This window comes from Macaca fascicularis, chromosome 8 (genome assembly GCF_037993035.2).
Source record: "Macaca fascicularis isolate 582-1 chromosome 8, T2T-MFA8v1.1".
NCBI lineage: Eukaryota > Metazoa > Chordata > Mammalia > Primates > Cercopithecidae > Macaca > Macaca fascicularis.
The window spans coordinates 10072603-10091616 of record NC_088382.1 but is presented as its reverse complement, the minus strand read 5'-3'; the positions used below and the strand labels follow the sequence as shown (position 1 = coordinate 10091616).

The following is a 19014-nucleotide window of genomic DNA, read 5'->3' as shown; positions in this document are numbered from 1 at the left end:
ACAGGAATGTGAGTTTCACACTGGAAGCCGAGTTCCACCATCACAGACTCACTCGTCTTCTTGGTTTCCTGTAGCACACTGACTTGGCAAAGTAATGTCGTGACCCAGAAGGTTCTAGTTCACTGACTATCACTGGGGCACTTAAATATGACATTGCTCAGTGACTCCGTGAAATTAAAAAAACAAAACACCCTTCAATTTAACGCAAAACCAGGTGCCAAAACCAGTTTCCAAGGCAGCAGTACCAGATGAAGTGGCCCAGGCGGTATGACCTGTTCCTCCCAGGAGGGCAGGCTCCCTGGGCTCTGCCTGCTGCTCTCCTTCCTACCTGAGCTTGACACTAAGCCCTCCTGCTTCTCATTTATGATTAAATAGAACCTACACAAAAAGACCCAAGGGAAAACCTACTTAAGAATAGACAAGCACATCACAGATAGCGCAGAAAATGAACCGGGAAAGTGGGGAAGAAAACTGGTTGTAGCGGAAAGAGGTGGACACACTCATCGGAGGTGTAGAGATGTCCCCACAGCTTTGCTGCCAGCACAACCCATTTTCCAAAGCAAAGCACAATTTGTACTTCAGAAAAGGCAGCTGTACTTACTTCAAAATGTGTACTGGCCATCTATCCCTAACTTATCCTCTGGAATACAGACACTCTAGAAAATGCAAATTAAGATCTCTTTTATAGGAATTCGACTAAAAGGAATGCTGGAGGGATTAAGGAAGAGAGGGTATATGCAAGATCACAATTCTAAAATACGATGTCAAAAGACAAACACACAGAGATTCAAAACAGATCTGAAAGTCAAAGGGGAAACTGTCAAGCTGGCAGAGACAGTAAGCTATACCAATGAAGGTGCAATTGTGTCTAAAGTTTTGATGATGGATTCTTGTATCAGAAATTTTTATCCTTTAGCAAAGTTCACTTAAATAAGTGTAGAAACCAGGATTGTTACAGGCTTTGCTCTGGATTTGATCTGGAAAACAAGAACACAGAGGAGAAAGAAGAGTCAGAGACCAGTGGAAAGGAATATAAAAGGTGGATAAAAAGGTGAAGATGGAAGTGACCTTGAGACTGTTACTAATTAATGGTCCTGATGGAAAGCTTATAAACACTAGGAAATTATGGCCACTTGTGAATAAATACCACAAATTTAAAACGTATTTAAAAAGCTTATTTGTTTCAATTCTGAATTATGGTCAAATCATACAAAATACTGTTGACAAACTTAGAGAAAACGACAATTAAGAAAACGGGATAGGAAACAGATCTATCTGGATTTGGTTCATCCATTAGTCTTCAATGCATGACATTTGCAGAACCAGTAAGAAAGGCCTCCGAGGGTCAGACTGCAAGTTCCTGCAAGGATGAGCAGGTGCTTTCAGGGAAGAACGCTCTATTCAGGGTCGTTTTAGCTGTTGTGTAATAATCATGATTATCAGTCTCCCAGTCTATCAGAGTAGCTACTGGGAAGGGAGGAAAATTACTGCTATAGTCAGACACATTTACAATACCAAGAAGTCCACAAGGGAGGCAACTACAACTTTTATAGACACGAGAACTTAGGAATCAAGATGATTTGGAACCAGTTTAGCAATAACCCAACACGCTGTATTAGAACTGAGGCTCGAAAAACCAACTCCGCGGAAAAGCAGAGTTGAGCTGCCGAGCGTAAAGCGGCGAAGGGCGAGGAAAATGTTTGCTAAAATAAAAAACACTTAGGGTTTATATAGGTAGCTTTGATTGTTTAGAAAATTCATTTTCATTATTCAATCAAGAAGGACAAATAAAATGAAATACTTTTATTTTTATTTTTTTTTTAATTGCAAACACACAGGACTGGCAGTCAGCTGAGGGCAGAAGATAAGGGTAACTCCACTAAAAGCCACCGTAAACCAGGAAAGTGAGAAGAGTCAGTGCGGGTGACACAGGTCAGACCCTAATAACCAATAATGAGAGTCAGAATTTTCAAAAAGCCTACAAGGTGCTACTTGATATTTATTTAAATGTCAAAAGAATCAGAAGAGGAAACTGAATGCTCCTCACCACCAGTGTGCGACTGAGGGGCGGGGCTGACTGCGCTGTGAATACCAATTCTGTATTTCCTGACCAGGAAGCTGAGCACCTGAACACCTGAACACGCGTTAGGCATGTCGTTTCCTTGTTTAAGAAGCACATAAAAGAGCCCAAACTCTCACAGGAATAAGAAGTCTGCAAGATTCCCAGGATAAAGCTGCACAATTACAGTTTATGCAACTTTCATCCAACGACTGCATAACTAAGGGGAGGAAGCACTGCTCTCCTGCCAACATGTCACCATCCAGTCAGAAAACCTCAAAAATGGCTTTGTATCGATTGACATTTTCCCCTCTGCAGATATAGCCTCTATCTGCAGACATCTTTTAAATTTAAAAAAAAAACTCACAAACCAAGCTGGAGTTGGGCTTTTAAATAAGCATGGATAAAACCGACTTTTAAAATTATACAATAAATTAGCTCAAGTTAGAATGATAAACTCAGGACCAGGTAAAGGAATAATTATATATCAGAACTAAAAAGATATAACCAGCCAGGTGCAGTGGCTCCCACCTGTAGTCCCAGCACTTTGGGAGGCTAAGGCAGGAGGATCACTTGAGCCCAGAAGGTCAAGTCTGCAGTGAGCTGAGATTGTGCCTCTGTGCTCCAGCCTGGGCAACAGAGTGAGATCCTGTCTCAAAATAAAAATAAAAATAATGATAAAGCCAATATTTAGGCAGCAGCTCTTACCAAGCTATGTAAAATTTCCATCTTCCTGTTTGATTTCCTGGACCATACATGAGTGATAATATGAATCATCCTCATCAACTAAGTGAATGAGTTACTGTCATTATGAGCATGCCCATTGGTGAAAATCTTTATGGTCTATAATGCTGAAAAAGCAAAAGTTCCATAAATGGGTCACTTCTTATAAATCATAAAACAGAACCTACCTTAGAACTTAACAAAATGTATCCACATTTTACAAAAGAGGAAACTGAGTCTGAAGGGAAATGGGTAGGTGACTTGTCTAAGCGAGTAATGGCCAGAGTCAGATTTTCTGTGATCTAAGATAGTGCACCCTAGAGGAAACTTTAAAATAAGCTTGCACCGAGGACTGAAAAGCCAGATGGTAAACCATTCTTTTCTTCACTCCCTGGACTTGTGCTTCCTTCTCTCTTTCCTACATAGGCCCAGTCTGCATGTCCTTCCCGTCTCCACTCCAGCTACTCTCTGCAATCTGACAATAGATCCAGGACTCTGTCTGTTCTGCATACTGACTCCCCCTTCTTCCCAGGCAAGGCTAATAGATACAGAACCGTCGCTGGAAGACAGAAAACGAAGGCACAAGTCACCCAGCAGTCTGACAGGGTCACCCAGCAAAGGAGTGGCTTAACTAGAAATAGAAAGCAGATGCTCCCGGCATCCATTAGATTAAAGCAGATTACAGAGGCTTATCCCAGCCTCAGCAAATGCTTCAGATGAAATCATGCATGCAGTCTGGCACCAAAGGAAAATCAGAGGATTCTACCTGTAAAAGTGAAAGCGTAAAATGCTGCCACACCATCCGAAAGTTACAGCTCACTGAGTTTTATTAATTTGCTCTGCAACAGCACCTTCTGTGATCTTGCTTTTTTCTACAGTCTAATGAAAACAGAAGTGCTATTTCAGGGATTGAGTATGAAGTGAGCATTTACCCTCTCCTCAAAAGGACTGAGGGCCAACGAAGCCTATATTCTGATCCGTAGCAGGCTGGGGTGGAGAAGAACCCCAGTCAGAAGGGATACAGGTGACAGCCAAGAAAGTTCCACGTGAGAGAAAGAAGGGATGAAGCGGAAGAGCCACGGCTGCTGATGAGAGAAGGGAGGCCCAGCCTCTCCCTGCACACAAGCCCTGATTCACTCAGCTCTGCCACGGCCTCTCACCTCAACCAAACCCAGTCCTTACTTTTGGGGTCCTGGCCCCAAATGAAAAACATCATCAATACTTCAAAGTAGTGGGAATTCCAGCTCCCACTGCTATCCAGGCTGGTTCTACAAGTTAACAGCTTCCCAGCAATGCCCTGATATGCATGACATTCATAGAAGACCAAAGCAAAGAGATGTGCTTTTCCTGGCATATCGAGGTAAAACACATCCAACCTCCCAGGAAAGAACCATCGGTAGAGACTAGATATGACAGCATCAGCATCATCATCATGCTTCTTATGTATACTATGTAATAAGTAGGTTTCTAATTCATGATACTGTTCTACAGGCAAACAACTGGGGAGTTGATGCGATTAAGTTAAATTGTTTCTTTCCAATGCAAGACCGCCACCTAGTGGCTGAAGAGGACAACCGCATGCACAAATGATTTCACACTGGGAAGGGGCTGGGGAGGTGGTGATGAAGGAATAGGGATTCTCACCCAGTTCTCAAACGGCTTTCTACCCAACTCGGCAATGACCATGGAATGCCTACGCTGTGAAACAGATAAATTACGTGGAATAAAGGGTCAACCAGGGAGTGTGCTTTATCACACTGGAAGTCTCAACATAGAGCATAATTCTCTAACTTGGCATATTAAGAGCTATTTAACACCAACACTCAGCTGTGAAAAAACACAATGCAGCTAAAAATGTTGGGCAGGAAATAAAAATTATTTTCTGACCTAGCTACATAAAGTCCCTTTTTCCTCTAAATATAAGCTGATTCCATTTTTCAGCTCAGCCACAGGATTTGTTCCCACTCTAAAACCTAACCTGGATCCCATCTCAAATCTCCCAGATCTGAATTCTAACAAGATCCTCAGGCACACTACGGACAACGTGAAGACTCCAGCACCGTTTCAGAGCAATTCAGTCGGGCTGTCCATAAAGCATGAAGTCACTGTTGGCCAAGAGCTAAAATGCTTCAAGCAACTCAGGACAAACACACAGATTTCAACAAGTAAAGAAATGCTTAATCTTACCTTTTGTGAATTTCATATAGTGAACACGGTTTTTGGAGATTTTGGACTTTTCCTCAAGGCTAAAAGATTTCTTTTCCTTCTTGTCTGAGGAATCTTAAAAAAAAAAAGAAGAAAAAAAATACATTAAAGTCTTTGTAATCCAATCTCATTTATTCTCCTAACAGTGGATAGTCTTTAAAGAAAATTTTAGGAACCATATCATTTATGATTGAACTCTTTCATTTCTTTCCTCTGCAATAGCACCCTTCTGCTGGATCTGTTTTCTTTCTACCGGTCAAATGATTAGAAATATTTCCTTAATTTGCATACTATGGATCAGGCCAAGCTGCCCTCCAGAAATTTAGAAAACCCTTGAGGAAGAAATGAAAACTTGTGTTCACACAAAAACCTAGACACAAATGTTCATATTAGCCTTATTCATCAGCAAAATACCGAAATCACGCCCAAGTCCTTCAACATGTGAATATGCATGAACAGCCGAGCAAGCCCTGGGCCATCCTTGCAGTGGAATACCACTCCACAGTGAAGAGGGGCGGCCGCTGCCACTGCAACGGCCAGGACGAACTCCAGGGTGCTGTGCTTAGTCAAAGAGTTCCATCTAGAAAAACACATCATACGACTCCACCTACAGAACATTCTCGACGTGACAAAACTATATAGAGAGAGGACAGATGAGTGGTTTCTCGGGGACAAGGATAAAGATACAGTGAGTACAAATACAAAGATGAAGCATGAGGTTGCTGTGCCGTGGTGGCCAATCCTGAATCTTCACCGTCGTGGGTGCTGCATGAATCTACACTTGTGATAAAATTGCACAGAAGCATATACCCATGTACAAATGAATGGAGGCCAAAAAAAAAATGATGAAAACTGGATAAGGTTTGTGGTGCAGTTAACAGTAACACCAAGTGTCAACTTCCTGGTTTCGAAAAGCCACAGCAATATAATGTCTCTCCACCCTGAGAGAACAGGGGAAAGACGTTCAGGACTCTTTGTATCATTTTGCGAATTCCTACAAGCCTGTAATTATTTCAAAATAAAAAGTTATTTAAAAAAGTGAATAGAGGTAAGACAGGTTAAATGATCATCTAAATACAGATCAGAAATGACGATTAGGTGACATGTGACGGAGCAGCACTGGCTCCGAGTCACCTCCTCAGGGTTTCGGGGAGGACCACTGGCAAGGCAAAAGGAGCAGGAACACACCACTGAGGAAGACATCCGAGTGGGAACTCCTTTGACAGAAGGGAAAATGTGAGCCAGAAAGTAGTCCCTTGCCTGAAATATCAGAGCAGGCTGATCTGGGGTTAGAGTCAATTATAAACTGGCTAGCCACCTGCATTCTCTCACCTGTATCTGCTTGTCAAGTTCAGATAGAAGAGTGCCACAGAAACAGATCACAGGTAGAAGAGAGACTAAATTTTCCTATAGTTTTAAGAACATTCAGTTATGAGGTTAGAGAAACTGGAAAAAAAGTGGCCGGGCGCGGTGGCTCACGCCTGTAACCCCAGCACTTTGGAAGGCTGAGGCGGGCGGATCATGAGGTCGGGAGATCGAGACCATCCTGGCTAACACAGTGAAACCCTGTCTCTACTAAAAATACAAAAAATTAGCTGGACGTGGTGGCGGGTGCCCGTAGTCTCAGCTACTCAGGAGGCTGAGGCAGGAGAATGGCGTGAACCCGGGAGGCAGAGGTTGCAGTGAGCCGAGATCGCGCCACTGCACTACAGCCTGGGCGACAGAGCGAGACTCCATCTCAAAAAATAAAAAAAGAAAAGAAAAAAAATCCAACAACCCAACCGTCTTCAGAGGACACAAGAGAAGCTGGAAAAAAAGAAACTCTCACCCTAATACTGGAGCGAAACAAGCACGTGTCCATTCAACAGCATGTGACTGCACTGAAGTCCCTCCCAGGAGTGACTTATTTCAAAGCTGAAATGGGAACTATACAGCAGGCTCGGAAGAACGTGAAGGCAGACGTTCCACACTTGAGGCAAAGCCCAGCACGGGTTCATTATTTCCACAAGCTGAAACATTATCTTCTGCAGCCACTTCCCAGGGACACTTTGGATTTTTTTGCAAAGACATCCTACTAGTAAATTCTTCTCTTTTGCACTTCATATGGCACATAACGTTTTCAATGCTGATGTTCCAATCACAGATCACAGAGGAAGTTATCAGCTTAAAGTGGCTCCTACCAACTGCAAATGTATGAGGGACTAGGCGCTGGACTGGAGGCTTTCCATGAATTCTTGGATTTCCTTCCCACAGCCACTCCATAAGAGAGCTGCTGTGATGCCTGAACTCACCACAGAGGACGACACTGATAACGCACACCCAGGAAACCACCGTAATGGGACCGATGCCCAGAACGACATGACTGCGAGGCCACATCCTGAACCACCACACTGTGCCCTCACAGAGCAGCTCTCAGCCTTGAGAGGACAGAAGAATGACCTGGGGAGCGTCTCTACCTTCTCGGTATGCAGGTATCAAGAAGGATGCATGAGTACCGCCAGGCCTTGAGGAATCACTTTCTATCCATTTGTTCATGTGCACTCGTGCTTGAAACTGCTCGGAGTCTGAGTTATGCGTCAATCTCGCTGTCCTTTCCCAGGTGCCCCCTCCCACTTTACAAAGGAAAGGCACAACTTTCCTCTTACTGGGATCAGTGAGGGACAAGCGAAAATACTGGTGTCAAAGCAGCTGGCCTAGTCCCCACACCCCTACGCCAACCCAGCTCGTCAGGAGGTACACTGCTAAAGAGATGTGTTTAATAAGCATTCATTAAAACTTATAACAGATCCGCTAATTTTACTAACTATAATCTACTAATCATGAGGGCAGGTACAGTGGCTCACACCTGTAATCCCAGCACCTTGAGAGGCCAAGGTGGGTGGATCATGAGGTCAAGAGTTTGAGACCAGCCTGACTAATATGGTGAAACCCCTGTCTCTACTAAAAATACAAAAATTAGCCAGGAGTGGTGGCATGTGCCTGTAATCCCAGCTACTCAGGAGGCTGAGGCAGGAAAATCGCCTGAACTTGGGAGGCGGAGGTTGCAGTGAGCCAAGATTGCGCCACAGCACTCCAGCCTGGGCCACAAAGCAAGACTCCATCTCAAAAAAAAAAAAAAAAACCAAAAAAAAAAGGGAGAGAGAAAATAAAACCCTAGATTCCTTATCGAAATCCTTCAGAGTAAAGTAAATTTTCTAGCCTTAATCGTAGTTTATGGCTCTAGACTTGCCAGCTACGCTATCAGGAAGCTTACAGTGCTGAGTATCTCTGCTTGCTTTTCTCAGATGTTATAACGCATTTAGTGCTCACAACAACCTTCCAAGGATGACACTACTGCTTCCATTTGACCAAAGAGGAAATCGAAATACAGCCATGTTCAGCAATTTACCCAAGGTCATGCAAATGAAGAGTCAGACCAGGATTAAAATCCAGGCAGTCTGACTCTGGTGTCTGTCTCTAAACCACTACATCCTATTTAATCTCCAAGTCTTATACAGTCATGCTTACATTCTTACATTCTTTTTTTTTTGTAGATGGAGTTTCACTCTTGTTGCCCAGGCTGAAGTGCAATGGTGCGATCTCGCCTCACTGCAACCTCTGCCTCCCAGGTTCATGCAATTCTCCTGCCTCAGCCTCCAAGCAGTTGGGACTACAGGCATGCACCACCACGCCCGGCTAATTTTGTATTTTTAGTAGAGACAGGGTTTCTGCATGTTGGTCAGGCTGGTCTCGAACTCCCGATCTCAGGTGATCTGCCTGCCTCAGCCTCCCAAAGTGCTGGGATTACACCGTGCCCAGCCAAGCTTACATTCTTATCTGTATTTCTACTGAGTTCAAGTGTGATCATAAATATCAAGATGTTTTCTGTGTATAATTAGTAAGGAATAGTGTCCTTGAACTTTACTACTTCATAGATCCTGTATTTCCTAATATGAGTCACTCGGTATTTTCAGAAAACATTTTCCTTATCTTTTTCTTCTGCTAATAAATTATTGGCCTTCATATTAGGACCACATACAGAACTGTTAGGATATTTCAAAATCATGATCCTATGGATAAGGAAAACTGTCCAAGTTATACATTCCAACAAAAAGTCCAATCTGGTTAGAAAAAGTACCAACAAAGCACCTTTCCCTTCATGCTTTTGGGCTCACTTCCACACACAGCACTGCAATAAACCTTCCTATGGTTAGATGTGTGCTGTGATTTTACCAGGTAATTACCAGCATATTCTGCTAGGTACATCCAAGCAGGACTGTGCCTGACACCCCTGCACATCCTCACACCTAAACTGGTACCCAGCACACAGCTCAATAAATATTTGCTGAACTCAAGTCTAATTCATTATTTCACTCCACAAAATTCTCTTTCAATCTATCACATATCTTTTGATTATTCACACATGATACACAAGGAATAGAATGTTTATAAACTAGAATGTTTATAAAAGTGCTTGCAGATTACAACAACAAAATCCAATTAAAAATGGGCAAAGTATTTAAATAGACATTTCTTCAAAGAAGATATAAAAATGGCCAATAAGCAGATGAAAAGTTGCTTAATATTGGTCATTAGGGAAATGGAAATCCAAATCACAGCGAGACATCATCTCACACCCATTAGGATGGCTACTATCGAAAATATGAAAGATAAGTATTGGCAAGGATATGGAGAAATTGGAAATCTTATGCACTATTGATGTAGTCACTATAGAAAACAGTATGGCAGCTCCTCAAAAAGTTAAAAATAGAACTACTATGTGATCCAACAATCCACTCCCGGCATTACCCAAAGGAAAGGAAATCAGCATGTTGCAGAGGTGCCGGCAAACCCACGTTCAGTGTAGCACTATTCACAACAGCCAAGATATGGAATAAAAATAAGTGTCCACCAACACATGAACGGGAAAACAACATGTGGTGCATACACACCGTGGAATACTATTTACCCTTACGAAAGAATGAGCGTTTTCCATTTGAGGCAACATGGGTGAGCCTGGAGGACATCAAGTGAAATAAGCCAGGCACAGATAAATATCGCACATTCTCATTCATATGGAAAAGCTAAAAGAGTTGAGCTCATAAAAGTAGATAGCAGAATAGTGGTTATTAGAGTTAGGTAAGGAGAATAGCTAGGTGGGAATAGCTAAAGATTGGCTACTGGATATAAAAGTCCCACTAGATAAGAGGAAAAAGCTCTAGTGTTCTATAGCACTGTAGGGTGACTATAGTAAATAATATTTTATTGTATATTTTCAAATAGCTAGAAGAATAGATTTCAAATGTTCCCAACACAAAGAAATAATAAATGTCTGAGGTGATGTGTATGCTAATTGTGCTGATGAATACAACACATGTGTACATTACAAATTGTGCACAGGTATTGACATATCACACTACTCAATACATATGTAGAATTATGTGTCAATTAAAAATAACAAAAGCAAAAAACAAAAAGTAGATAAACATATTTTCACTGACAGCTTATGTCATCCAATTTCCCTACCTGCGGTTTCCTGCCCATGGCAAGTGTTCAGTTCAGCCAGAAGCTGGTTAAAATCATCCTGATGGGCAATCCAGTTGTCCTGAAAATATCAAAGAAATGAATGAGAGGTAAGCCTGTAGTTTACCTACACTGACTGAGATGATATATTTTGGAATCAAGGAAATCCAGTGGTTAAGAAATTTTAAATGTTTTACCAAAATATTATTTGATAAATTTAAGTGGATTCAAGAAATAATATAAAGTTAAAATGCTCTTTATCTAGGTCAATATTAAAAAGGGGCTTCCTGGAAGCTTAAGGCCTGATCTCAAAAGTGAATGACTGTCAATCAAGTCAATCTATAGTAAAGAATCAACAGGCAACGTGTGTGCTAAATGTTAAAGTAAAACACAATAAAATTACTGTTTTTTTCTCACTAGGGGAAATTCCATAGTTCAAAGGACAAGAACCATGAAAGACACAGAAATGTTCTTCTTTGCTCAGTAGAAATTAAAATATTCTAATTACTTGCATCAACTCCTATTTTACAAAACTCTGAGGAAGGGGAGGAGGAAGGACCTCAAGTCCCCTGAATCAATGAGCATCCATTTGTGAGGTGGTTACCTAATAAGTTCATTATTTTATGAGAGAATGAAGATCTCCCAAACCAGTGGGAAGCAGGGTTTCAATGTGGGCATCTGCCTTACTCACATTCTTATGCATTTTTAAGAATACTTAAGGTAAAGCAATATGGAATAGGTTTATTGGGCAATGCTTCTTCTAAGAAAATAAGTGTATCTGTGTTATCTATCCCTCAACAACTACATTTGAAATCAACCTTATATAAACTCTTTCTTTAGTGGCTAAAAATTTTAGCTCCGCCAATCCACTACTCAGAGATACTGAACTAACCGAAGTAATTCAATTTACCTAAAGTAATTCTCCAGATTTCCTACCAGATTCTGTTGGCTGCAAAAACTGAGGAAGAAAACTTCCAGTTTAGATACTTTGCAAAAGGGAACAATGATACTAAAAATGAAAAGCACAGTAGGCCACGGACTTCGAATTACAGTGCCACGCATTCAAAGTGTCAGTGTTCAAGAGGAAATGTGAATAAAATGAAATGCTGCACCAACAGTCAGAAACGGATGAATCAATCAACTGACTGGACTAAAATTTTTACATTTACAAGACTAAAGTCAATTATGCAAAGACACCCAGGAGGCACACTGCTGCTCACTTCATTATTGATGGTAGCTCCGAGTCCCAGGTGGTTATTTTTCACTTGAACTTTAATATGATCTGTAGCTCCTTGCTCCTGAGCCCCTAAACCCTGTGGAGATTAAACACAAAGAGAGTTAGAACATGCCTCTCACTGATACTCAGAAGCAGAGCACTGCTACAAAACTCACAGATGCCCATGGCAGGTGTTCTGAGTGGATGATTCTCTCCATTAAATACTTTCACAAAACAACACGGGGCAGGACTCTAAGTCCTCTGTATCAATCAGCACTCATCTGTAAGATTTTCCAGGTAAGGGAAGATCAAGTGCAAAGACCCTGGGTGGGAAAAACTCAGTGTACTGGGAAACCTCACAGGCACCCGGGTGGCTTCCGCAAATGAAGGAATGAAGGAAATAGGATGACGGAGGGGCTAGATCTCACATAACCTATGGAAGGAATTTGGATTTTATTTTAAATACAATGGAAAACCACTGGTCTTTTAAGAATGACATGATCTAATTTCCATATTTTAAAAGATCATTCTGGCTGCTGTATAGCAAATGGGCCAGAAGAGAAAAAGGAGGGAGGAAGGGAGGCAGTTGAGAGTCTAAGGAGTCAATGAGTGCAACTGATGACAGTGGCTGAAGCAGAGCACTGCCCTGCATGGAGAAGAATGATGACTGGGGGTGCAGGAGGTGAGAGGGTGGAGGAACCAAGCATGACTCTCAGGTTTCTGGCTTGTGTAAGTGGCAGATGGTAACACATATGAAAAATGGGGAAAACTTGGGAAAAATATATTTGGGGGAATCAAGAGTTTTATAATAGAAATGATACCCTTGAGATGCTTACTCAAGTGGAAATATCAAGTAGGCTACTGAATTTACAAATCTAGAGCTCAGAGGACAGAACTGGACTAGATACAGAAAAATGACAGTTCCCAGACTTTAGCTAATCCAAAGTGTTGCAAGGGAATGAATGAGATCACCGGAGCAGAGTGCAAAAAAGGGCCTGAGGTTGAGCCTCAAGGAGCTCTAATAATCAAAAGTCTACAGAAAGAACAGACAGCAATGAATTTAGGAGTGGCAAGTGAGGTTAAAAGGAAGAACAGAAGAGACAATAGTACTGTGGAGGCCAAGACAGAAGTATTTCAAAGAGAGTAGTCAATTACATCCAGCACCACTGAGGAGTGAAATAATATGAGAACAAAACAAGGCCCCACTGGATTGGCACTTAAAGATCACTAACAACCTCAACGAGAACCATTTAAGTGTAGAGATATCAGCAGAAGTTCTACTGGAGTCACGAACAAATGGAAAGGGAAAAAAGCGTGTAGCCCTAGTTTCACAATCTACAAAAGATGCTAAGCATGGCAGCTTAAATGATAGACAGTTGACACTTATGTTCAATCCTAACTTATCATTATAAGGTCACAACAATTTTTGATTTTGGATCAAAATCACTTACTGATCCAAAGCATAAGTTTCTTCCAGTCTCCTAAGAAGGAAGTTTCCCCCTAATTTCTAATCTCTTTTCATAGCTCAGATTTTTTCTGCTTTTCTCCAAAATACCTTTCCTTTAGACCACCCCATCTTCTCTAGCATCCTCTGGCCAAACTTGGAATCGTCATTACTCCAGGCAGTGTTCTGAGGATCCACAGCCCACTTCTGCTTCCGCCGACCTAGAAATGAAAAAGCATCTCATCAGCAATGCACTACCTTTCAGACCTGGAAAATACCACACAAACATATACATGCATAACTTTGTGTATTTTATGTATGTTTGTAAAATATGACATACATTACAATACAGAAATTAATTCAACCCTCAATAGAATGTTAACAGACTGGATCATTTATCCTGGTTTCCCTAATAAATGTACATTCTAGACATATAAGTTGACCTCTTAAGATTAAAATTGAAATATTCCCTCATAATGTGGCAAAGCAAATACTCAATACACTGGAGCTGCGCCTTCCATACTCCACCATCAGTACAACTGAAAGCCCCTGTGGACACCAACGTCCTCATCACCATCAGGAGTGGTAGTGGCAGCAGTTACAGCTTCCACTGCCATGTGTTACTACATACAAAATAATATGCAATACCAAGGATGCACTTAAAATAATAAATGCCAATTGTTCAACCTGAGACTTGCTCCAAACGCTGTACATAATAAAGATTCACAGTAACCCAACAAGGGTGGATAGTACCATCATCACTGGCAGATATGAAAATCTGAGGCTTAGAGAAACAAATTTGCCCAACATCCCCAAGCAAAACCCAGACCCTTTAAACCAACCTTGGTCCTACTGACTTAAAAGCTTATGTTCTTAATCCACAACATAGAATAGTCATTACACTCTTGGGGAGAGTCAACTGTACCCTCCACACATATGACCTACAGAAAATAACAACTCCATCCCTCTCACAGAGATGCCCTGAAGCCCTCTGACTCCCCTATGAACTTCTAGAATAACTTACCTGTTTCTTAACATCTACTGTATTAGAGCTATTTACATCCACCTTTCGGGTTTCCCATTAGACCATCACGTCCTTAGGGCTCATATTCATGTCTTTTTTCTGAGGCTTCATTGCAAGAAATAAAAAAATCACTGTGCCCACAGCAGGCACTCAATAAATATGTGAATGGAATAAATGAATAAAAATGAAGAATGGAAAGAGGGAAGAAAGGAGGAAAGAAGAGGGAGAGGAAAAAAGGAAGGAAGGAGTATAACTGAATTAAGCGAACTGCTTTGAATCTCATCAAAGCAACTTTTTTTAATGCATATAAACTACTGATCATTATGAACTCAAGTTTATCACTGTAGTTTTAAGGAAAATTATGGCAAAAATAAAGAACTCCAAAGGTTCAAAGAATAAGAATATGAAACCCAAAAGTAGACTGTGGCCAAATGAGAAATTTGGAGGTATCATTACCATTTATCTGCCACATCAATGTAAGCACATTGTCTAACCATCAACACAACCCCTCCTACCTTGCCCATCTCATCACATAATTAAAAAAATAACACGACCCCCTGGCAAAGGGGCTCACTGTGCCACACATAGAATCAATAGAGGCCCATAACTATGCACCCTCCAGCAAAAATAGGAAACCCTTTACAAATACACAGGCAGAAAAAAGGCCACCTAAAAAGCAAAACAAGCTGGGCTCGAATTTGTAGTGTTTTGCAGAAAAAAAAAGGTGACCCAAAAATGTTCCATCTAAGTTACCACTTCACTTATCTTGGCAAATACTCAGCATAACACTGCCTCTGCTAAGGAACAACACACCAGAGAGAAGCCTGTTAGCCAGTATTCTATATGCAAGCTGGCATCAGGGTGTCAGAGTTCATGTGTCTATGCAGTGCTTGCCAGGGTTCTTTGACTAGGGTTTGTATGAAGGAGACAGTTTTGAGAATAAGCTCACACTCTGCAATAAGAACTGCACACACTTCATGTTACATACTTATATAAAACAAACGATAATGCCTACACGAGAGATTAGCTATTCGAGGTCAGTTCCTCTCCCCCGGGGAAATGGCAGTTAGCTTCAATCAATGGGATCACACCAGTGTTTCCAAACAAGGATGCTAAAAGGGAAGGGGGGCAGTTTCCCATTGAAAATGAGTAACACTGGGTTAAACAAAATACTGAAGAATCTCCTGGAAACTTTACTATGCAAATGTGCAGATCCTCTTAGGGGAGGCCAGAGCAGGCCTGCCTGTTTCCCAGACTTACTTGACCAGAACCCTGCTTCCCTGGAACACTTCCCGGCTCTAATGCCACGCAAGTTTCCAGGTGTGGAAAATCATGGTAAGGAAAAGACTGCCTCCGAGCTCTTCCAATTGGCTCACCTTTTACATGGCCTTTGTAATTCTCATGCCACAGTCTGTTCTGTGCTCAGATCTCAGCTTTGTTCACTAACAGAGCAGGCCTGACTGCTATCCTTTGAAAGGCCTGTTTATAACAGGGAACCCAAGGGTTCCTACCATTCGCAGAACTGATAAGAGTGGCTCATTGTTCCTGTTTACACAAATGATATGGTTTATGCTGAATGCCTGCTTTCCTTCTAGGAGCCTGGAATTTTGGGGCCTGCCAGGTAGAGGGTGTCTATGTGCCCAGCCCCCAGGAAATCCCTGGCACTGAGTCTCTCTAGCTTCCCTGGTGGGCAACATTCCACATTTGCTGTCAGAACTCACTACTGGAGGAATTAAGCGTGTCATGTGTGACTCCCTGGGGGAGGGCTCTGGAAGCTTGATGCCTGCCTTACTCTGGACTTTGTCCCATGCATCTTTTCCTTCTGCCGGCTTTGTTCTGCATCCTTTTGCTATAATAATCTTAGCAGTGAGTGCGACTACATGCTGAGTCCTGTGCCTGAATCCCCCAGCACATCGCTGAATCTCGGGATGATCTTGAGGACCCTTGACACGATCTGGAATAGCAGTGTTTACAGCATGGCGCTGGACTTCAGGTAGAATGCCCTAAATCTGCAGAATCACTATTTGGGATGTATTTAACCATCCTCTAGCAGCTACTCCTATGTGGAGATCTAACTGTAAATGGATCTGTCGGGATACTTTTGGGCAAATCCAATAAAAACCATCCACACAACAGCTCAATGCCACATGACTTATGCTAGAATCCCATTTACTCTAAAGGGCGTGTTGAGTCCCAAGAGCCAGGAGCAAAAGTTTTAAACAATCTCTCAAAATTCAGAGGTTGATCAGAAGGAGCGAATTATTATACTAAATTTGGCCTGAGGAGGCCTCCGTACTTGAGTCCTTACGTAAGGAACTACAACCTACGTTAGAACTTAAGCGAAGCGAAAGCCTATCGTAGGAGTACACTCTTGTAACATATAACTGAGTCTCAATCCTTTACAGCAGCTGAGCATCAATCACAGGCAGCCAGCTGATTCAAATAAGGCAAATCAGAGCGGTAACCCTAACCAAGTTGTCTCGGTACCTCACTTACGTTTACTGTCCATAAATACTGCCTGACAGCATAGGCTTGGAGTTCTTATAACCTGTTCTAGTTCTGAAGGTTGCCTAGTTCTTGAATCATTCTTTGCTCAATCAAACTGTTTAATTTGTCTAAGGTTTTTCTTCTTAACAACACCAATCCTAAATATCTAATTACAGAAGATGCTATACCCATTTGGCAAATTATGGAGAAAAAAAAAACACAAAATGTTACATATTATAATGACAAGGATTTGACAATTTGGAATAACGTTGGGAAAGGAGAACTGAAAACACTCTCTTGAAATCATGCAATCTGAATTACGGATGTCTACAAATAGTATTTTACACCTCTACAGATTTTTCCTACTATGTTCATGTTCACCATCTCATTGATTTAAGGCCACCTGGAGATAAAGATAGTAAGAGAAGATTTTAGTGGCCTCACAAACACCGATCAAAGGAACAGACATAAATGAATAGCAGAATTAGGGCCAAAGTCGCCAAGTGCATGCTGAATTGAGCAAACATCAAATACGAAAACCAGAAGAGATCTTAGCTATCTAGGCTCTAACCCTGACTCCTGATTTTTTACTGGTGAAAAAATAGAACCCACGGGTTCAGTCTAAAACATACTCATTTCTATGGGTCTCCGCTGGTCTTACTGGCAAGAATATAAAGATACAGAGATAACTGGATCAATTTTGCCATTTTCTAGCTCAATGACTAGGGGCAAATTATTTTCCTTTGAACGTCAATTTCTGCCCCTGTAAAACCGGGATGATGACTGACCCATTTTGTTTTGTGCTCCTAGTCCTCCATCCTCTTAGAAAAGAGTGCTAACAGCATTTATTTCACAAAATCTCTGTGCTGGTCTGGTTGATCTGTTAAATAAGCTGTTTCTGTTCATTGCTCACTATACAACTCACAAGAAGGACCCGCTTTTCAGGATCAAAGCACGACTGCCATCTGGTGGCAAGCGACCTTAGCTGCAGGCACAATTCAGAAGTTCAGCAGCCTCTCCAGAGACAGGGGTTTCACCCGCTCCACAAAGTGAAGGTAAATGTCAAAGGTAAACAGGCAGGACCGGGCGCTGTGGCCAACAAGATCAAAAACGCCGATCTCATTTAGAATTACGCATTAGCCCTGCACTACTCCCCCGCTAAGTGGCTGACGTCCCATATTTGAGACTTCTAACTCCTTTGCTTTTCTTTTTCTGGGTCCAAGACATCTTGGACAATGTGATTACAGTTCGAAGTGATCCTTCTGCTCAACCTTCTCTTTTTAACCTGAGGAAGCTGAGGTCCGGGGGCAGTGAAGCAACCAGTCCGGGTCCCCACAAAGGGCGGCGGCGGGGCCAGTCGCGGGACCCGGTGTTCTGACCCACTTCGCGCGCGCCCCAGGGTGACTGTGAGGAAGGCGTCTCCGGGAGACACTCGCGGTCTTTCTCACTAGCAGACCCGCGGCCAACTTTCGGGGAGCTCTGCGGCGAGCAGGACAAGCAGAGCCAGGCTCGGCTCCCCGGTCCCCCGACCCCATGCGCCAGGCGCGCCTGGAACCCGCGCTCCCAGTCACTTGGGACTGCCGTGCGGGTCACCCAGCATCTTCACCGACGCGCCCGGGTCGGGCCTCTGCTTCTGACACTCACGCTCAGCCAGCATAGACATGTCGGAGAGCCTGTGATACCGCGGCCTCTGGACCTGGGTGACTGCGGCCACTGGGCGGGCAGGAAACTCCACGAGAATCAGGACCAGCGTAACTCCCTCGCAGGCTGACTGCTGCAGACGGGGCGCGTGCTGGTGACGTCAGTGGCGCGCGACTCGCTCCTCGAGCACGCGGCGGTGAGAGGGCGGAGCAGGGCGGGGCAACCTGGGGCGGTGACGGGACGACCAGAGGCTGAGGGGGCGGTGGCCGCCCGGCGGGAGGTGGAGAAAGGAGTACGTATTCGCTCATTGGCTGGAGGGAGTGTGCGTACTAAGTGATTGGATGTGAGTAAAGCCCGCCTGGGCGTGTCTGCCGCGGAGTACGCGCTCACGTGGGTTACCTGTAGGGTCTCCATTAGGAAGCCGTAGGTGCCGGCAAGGAGGGTAGTGGAAAGACGTGACCTGCCCTCAAGCAGCTCAGCCTCACGGGGAAAAGAAATGTGTAAAGAGCTGAAGTTAGGGTCATCAATGTTGTATGGACAAGGAGTTTGAAAAACTTGGCTGGAGGGGAGGACTTTGTACTGTATTGTCCCATCTCTTCTTCATACCCTACCTCTGCTTTCTGAGATAAACAGATGGATGATAGATGGATAGATGGGTGGATGGATGGATGGATGGATAGATAGATAGATAGATAGATAATTAGATACTAGAT

General features: G+C 42.8%; 1 protein-coding gene across 3 annotated transcripts in view; it reads right to left on the bottom strand.

The window, feature by feature from the left end:
- PINX1 (PIN2 (TERF1) interacting telomerase inhibitor 1) overlaps positions 1–18460 on the bottom strand; it is a 76294-nt gene extending 57834 nt beyond the window's left edge. For all 3 annotated transcript variants that reach the window (XR_012417020.1, XM_005562590.4, XM_015454447.4), the window contains exons 1-5: positions 18305–18460; positions 13261–13370; positions 11710–11802; positions 10493–10571; positions 4970–5062 (exon numbers count right to left, since the gene is read on the bottom strand). Coding sequence is in view for 2 of the 3 variants with exons in the window: in XM_005562590.4 (XP_005562647.3) it covers positions 4970–5062; positions 10493–10571; positions 11710–11802; positions 13261–13370; positions 18305–18323 (394 nt within the window). In the remaining variant the exon portion in view is untranslated. The remainder of the gene's footprint in view (positions 1–4969; positions 5063–10492; positions 10572–11709; positions 11803–13260; positions 13371–18304) is intronic.
- Between the last annotated feature and the right edge of the window lie 554 nt (positions 18461–19014).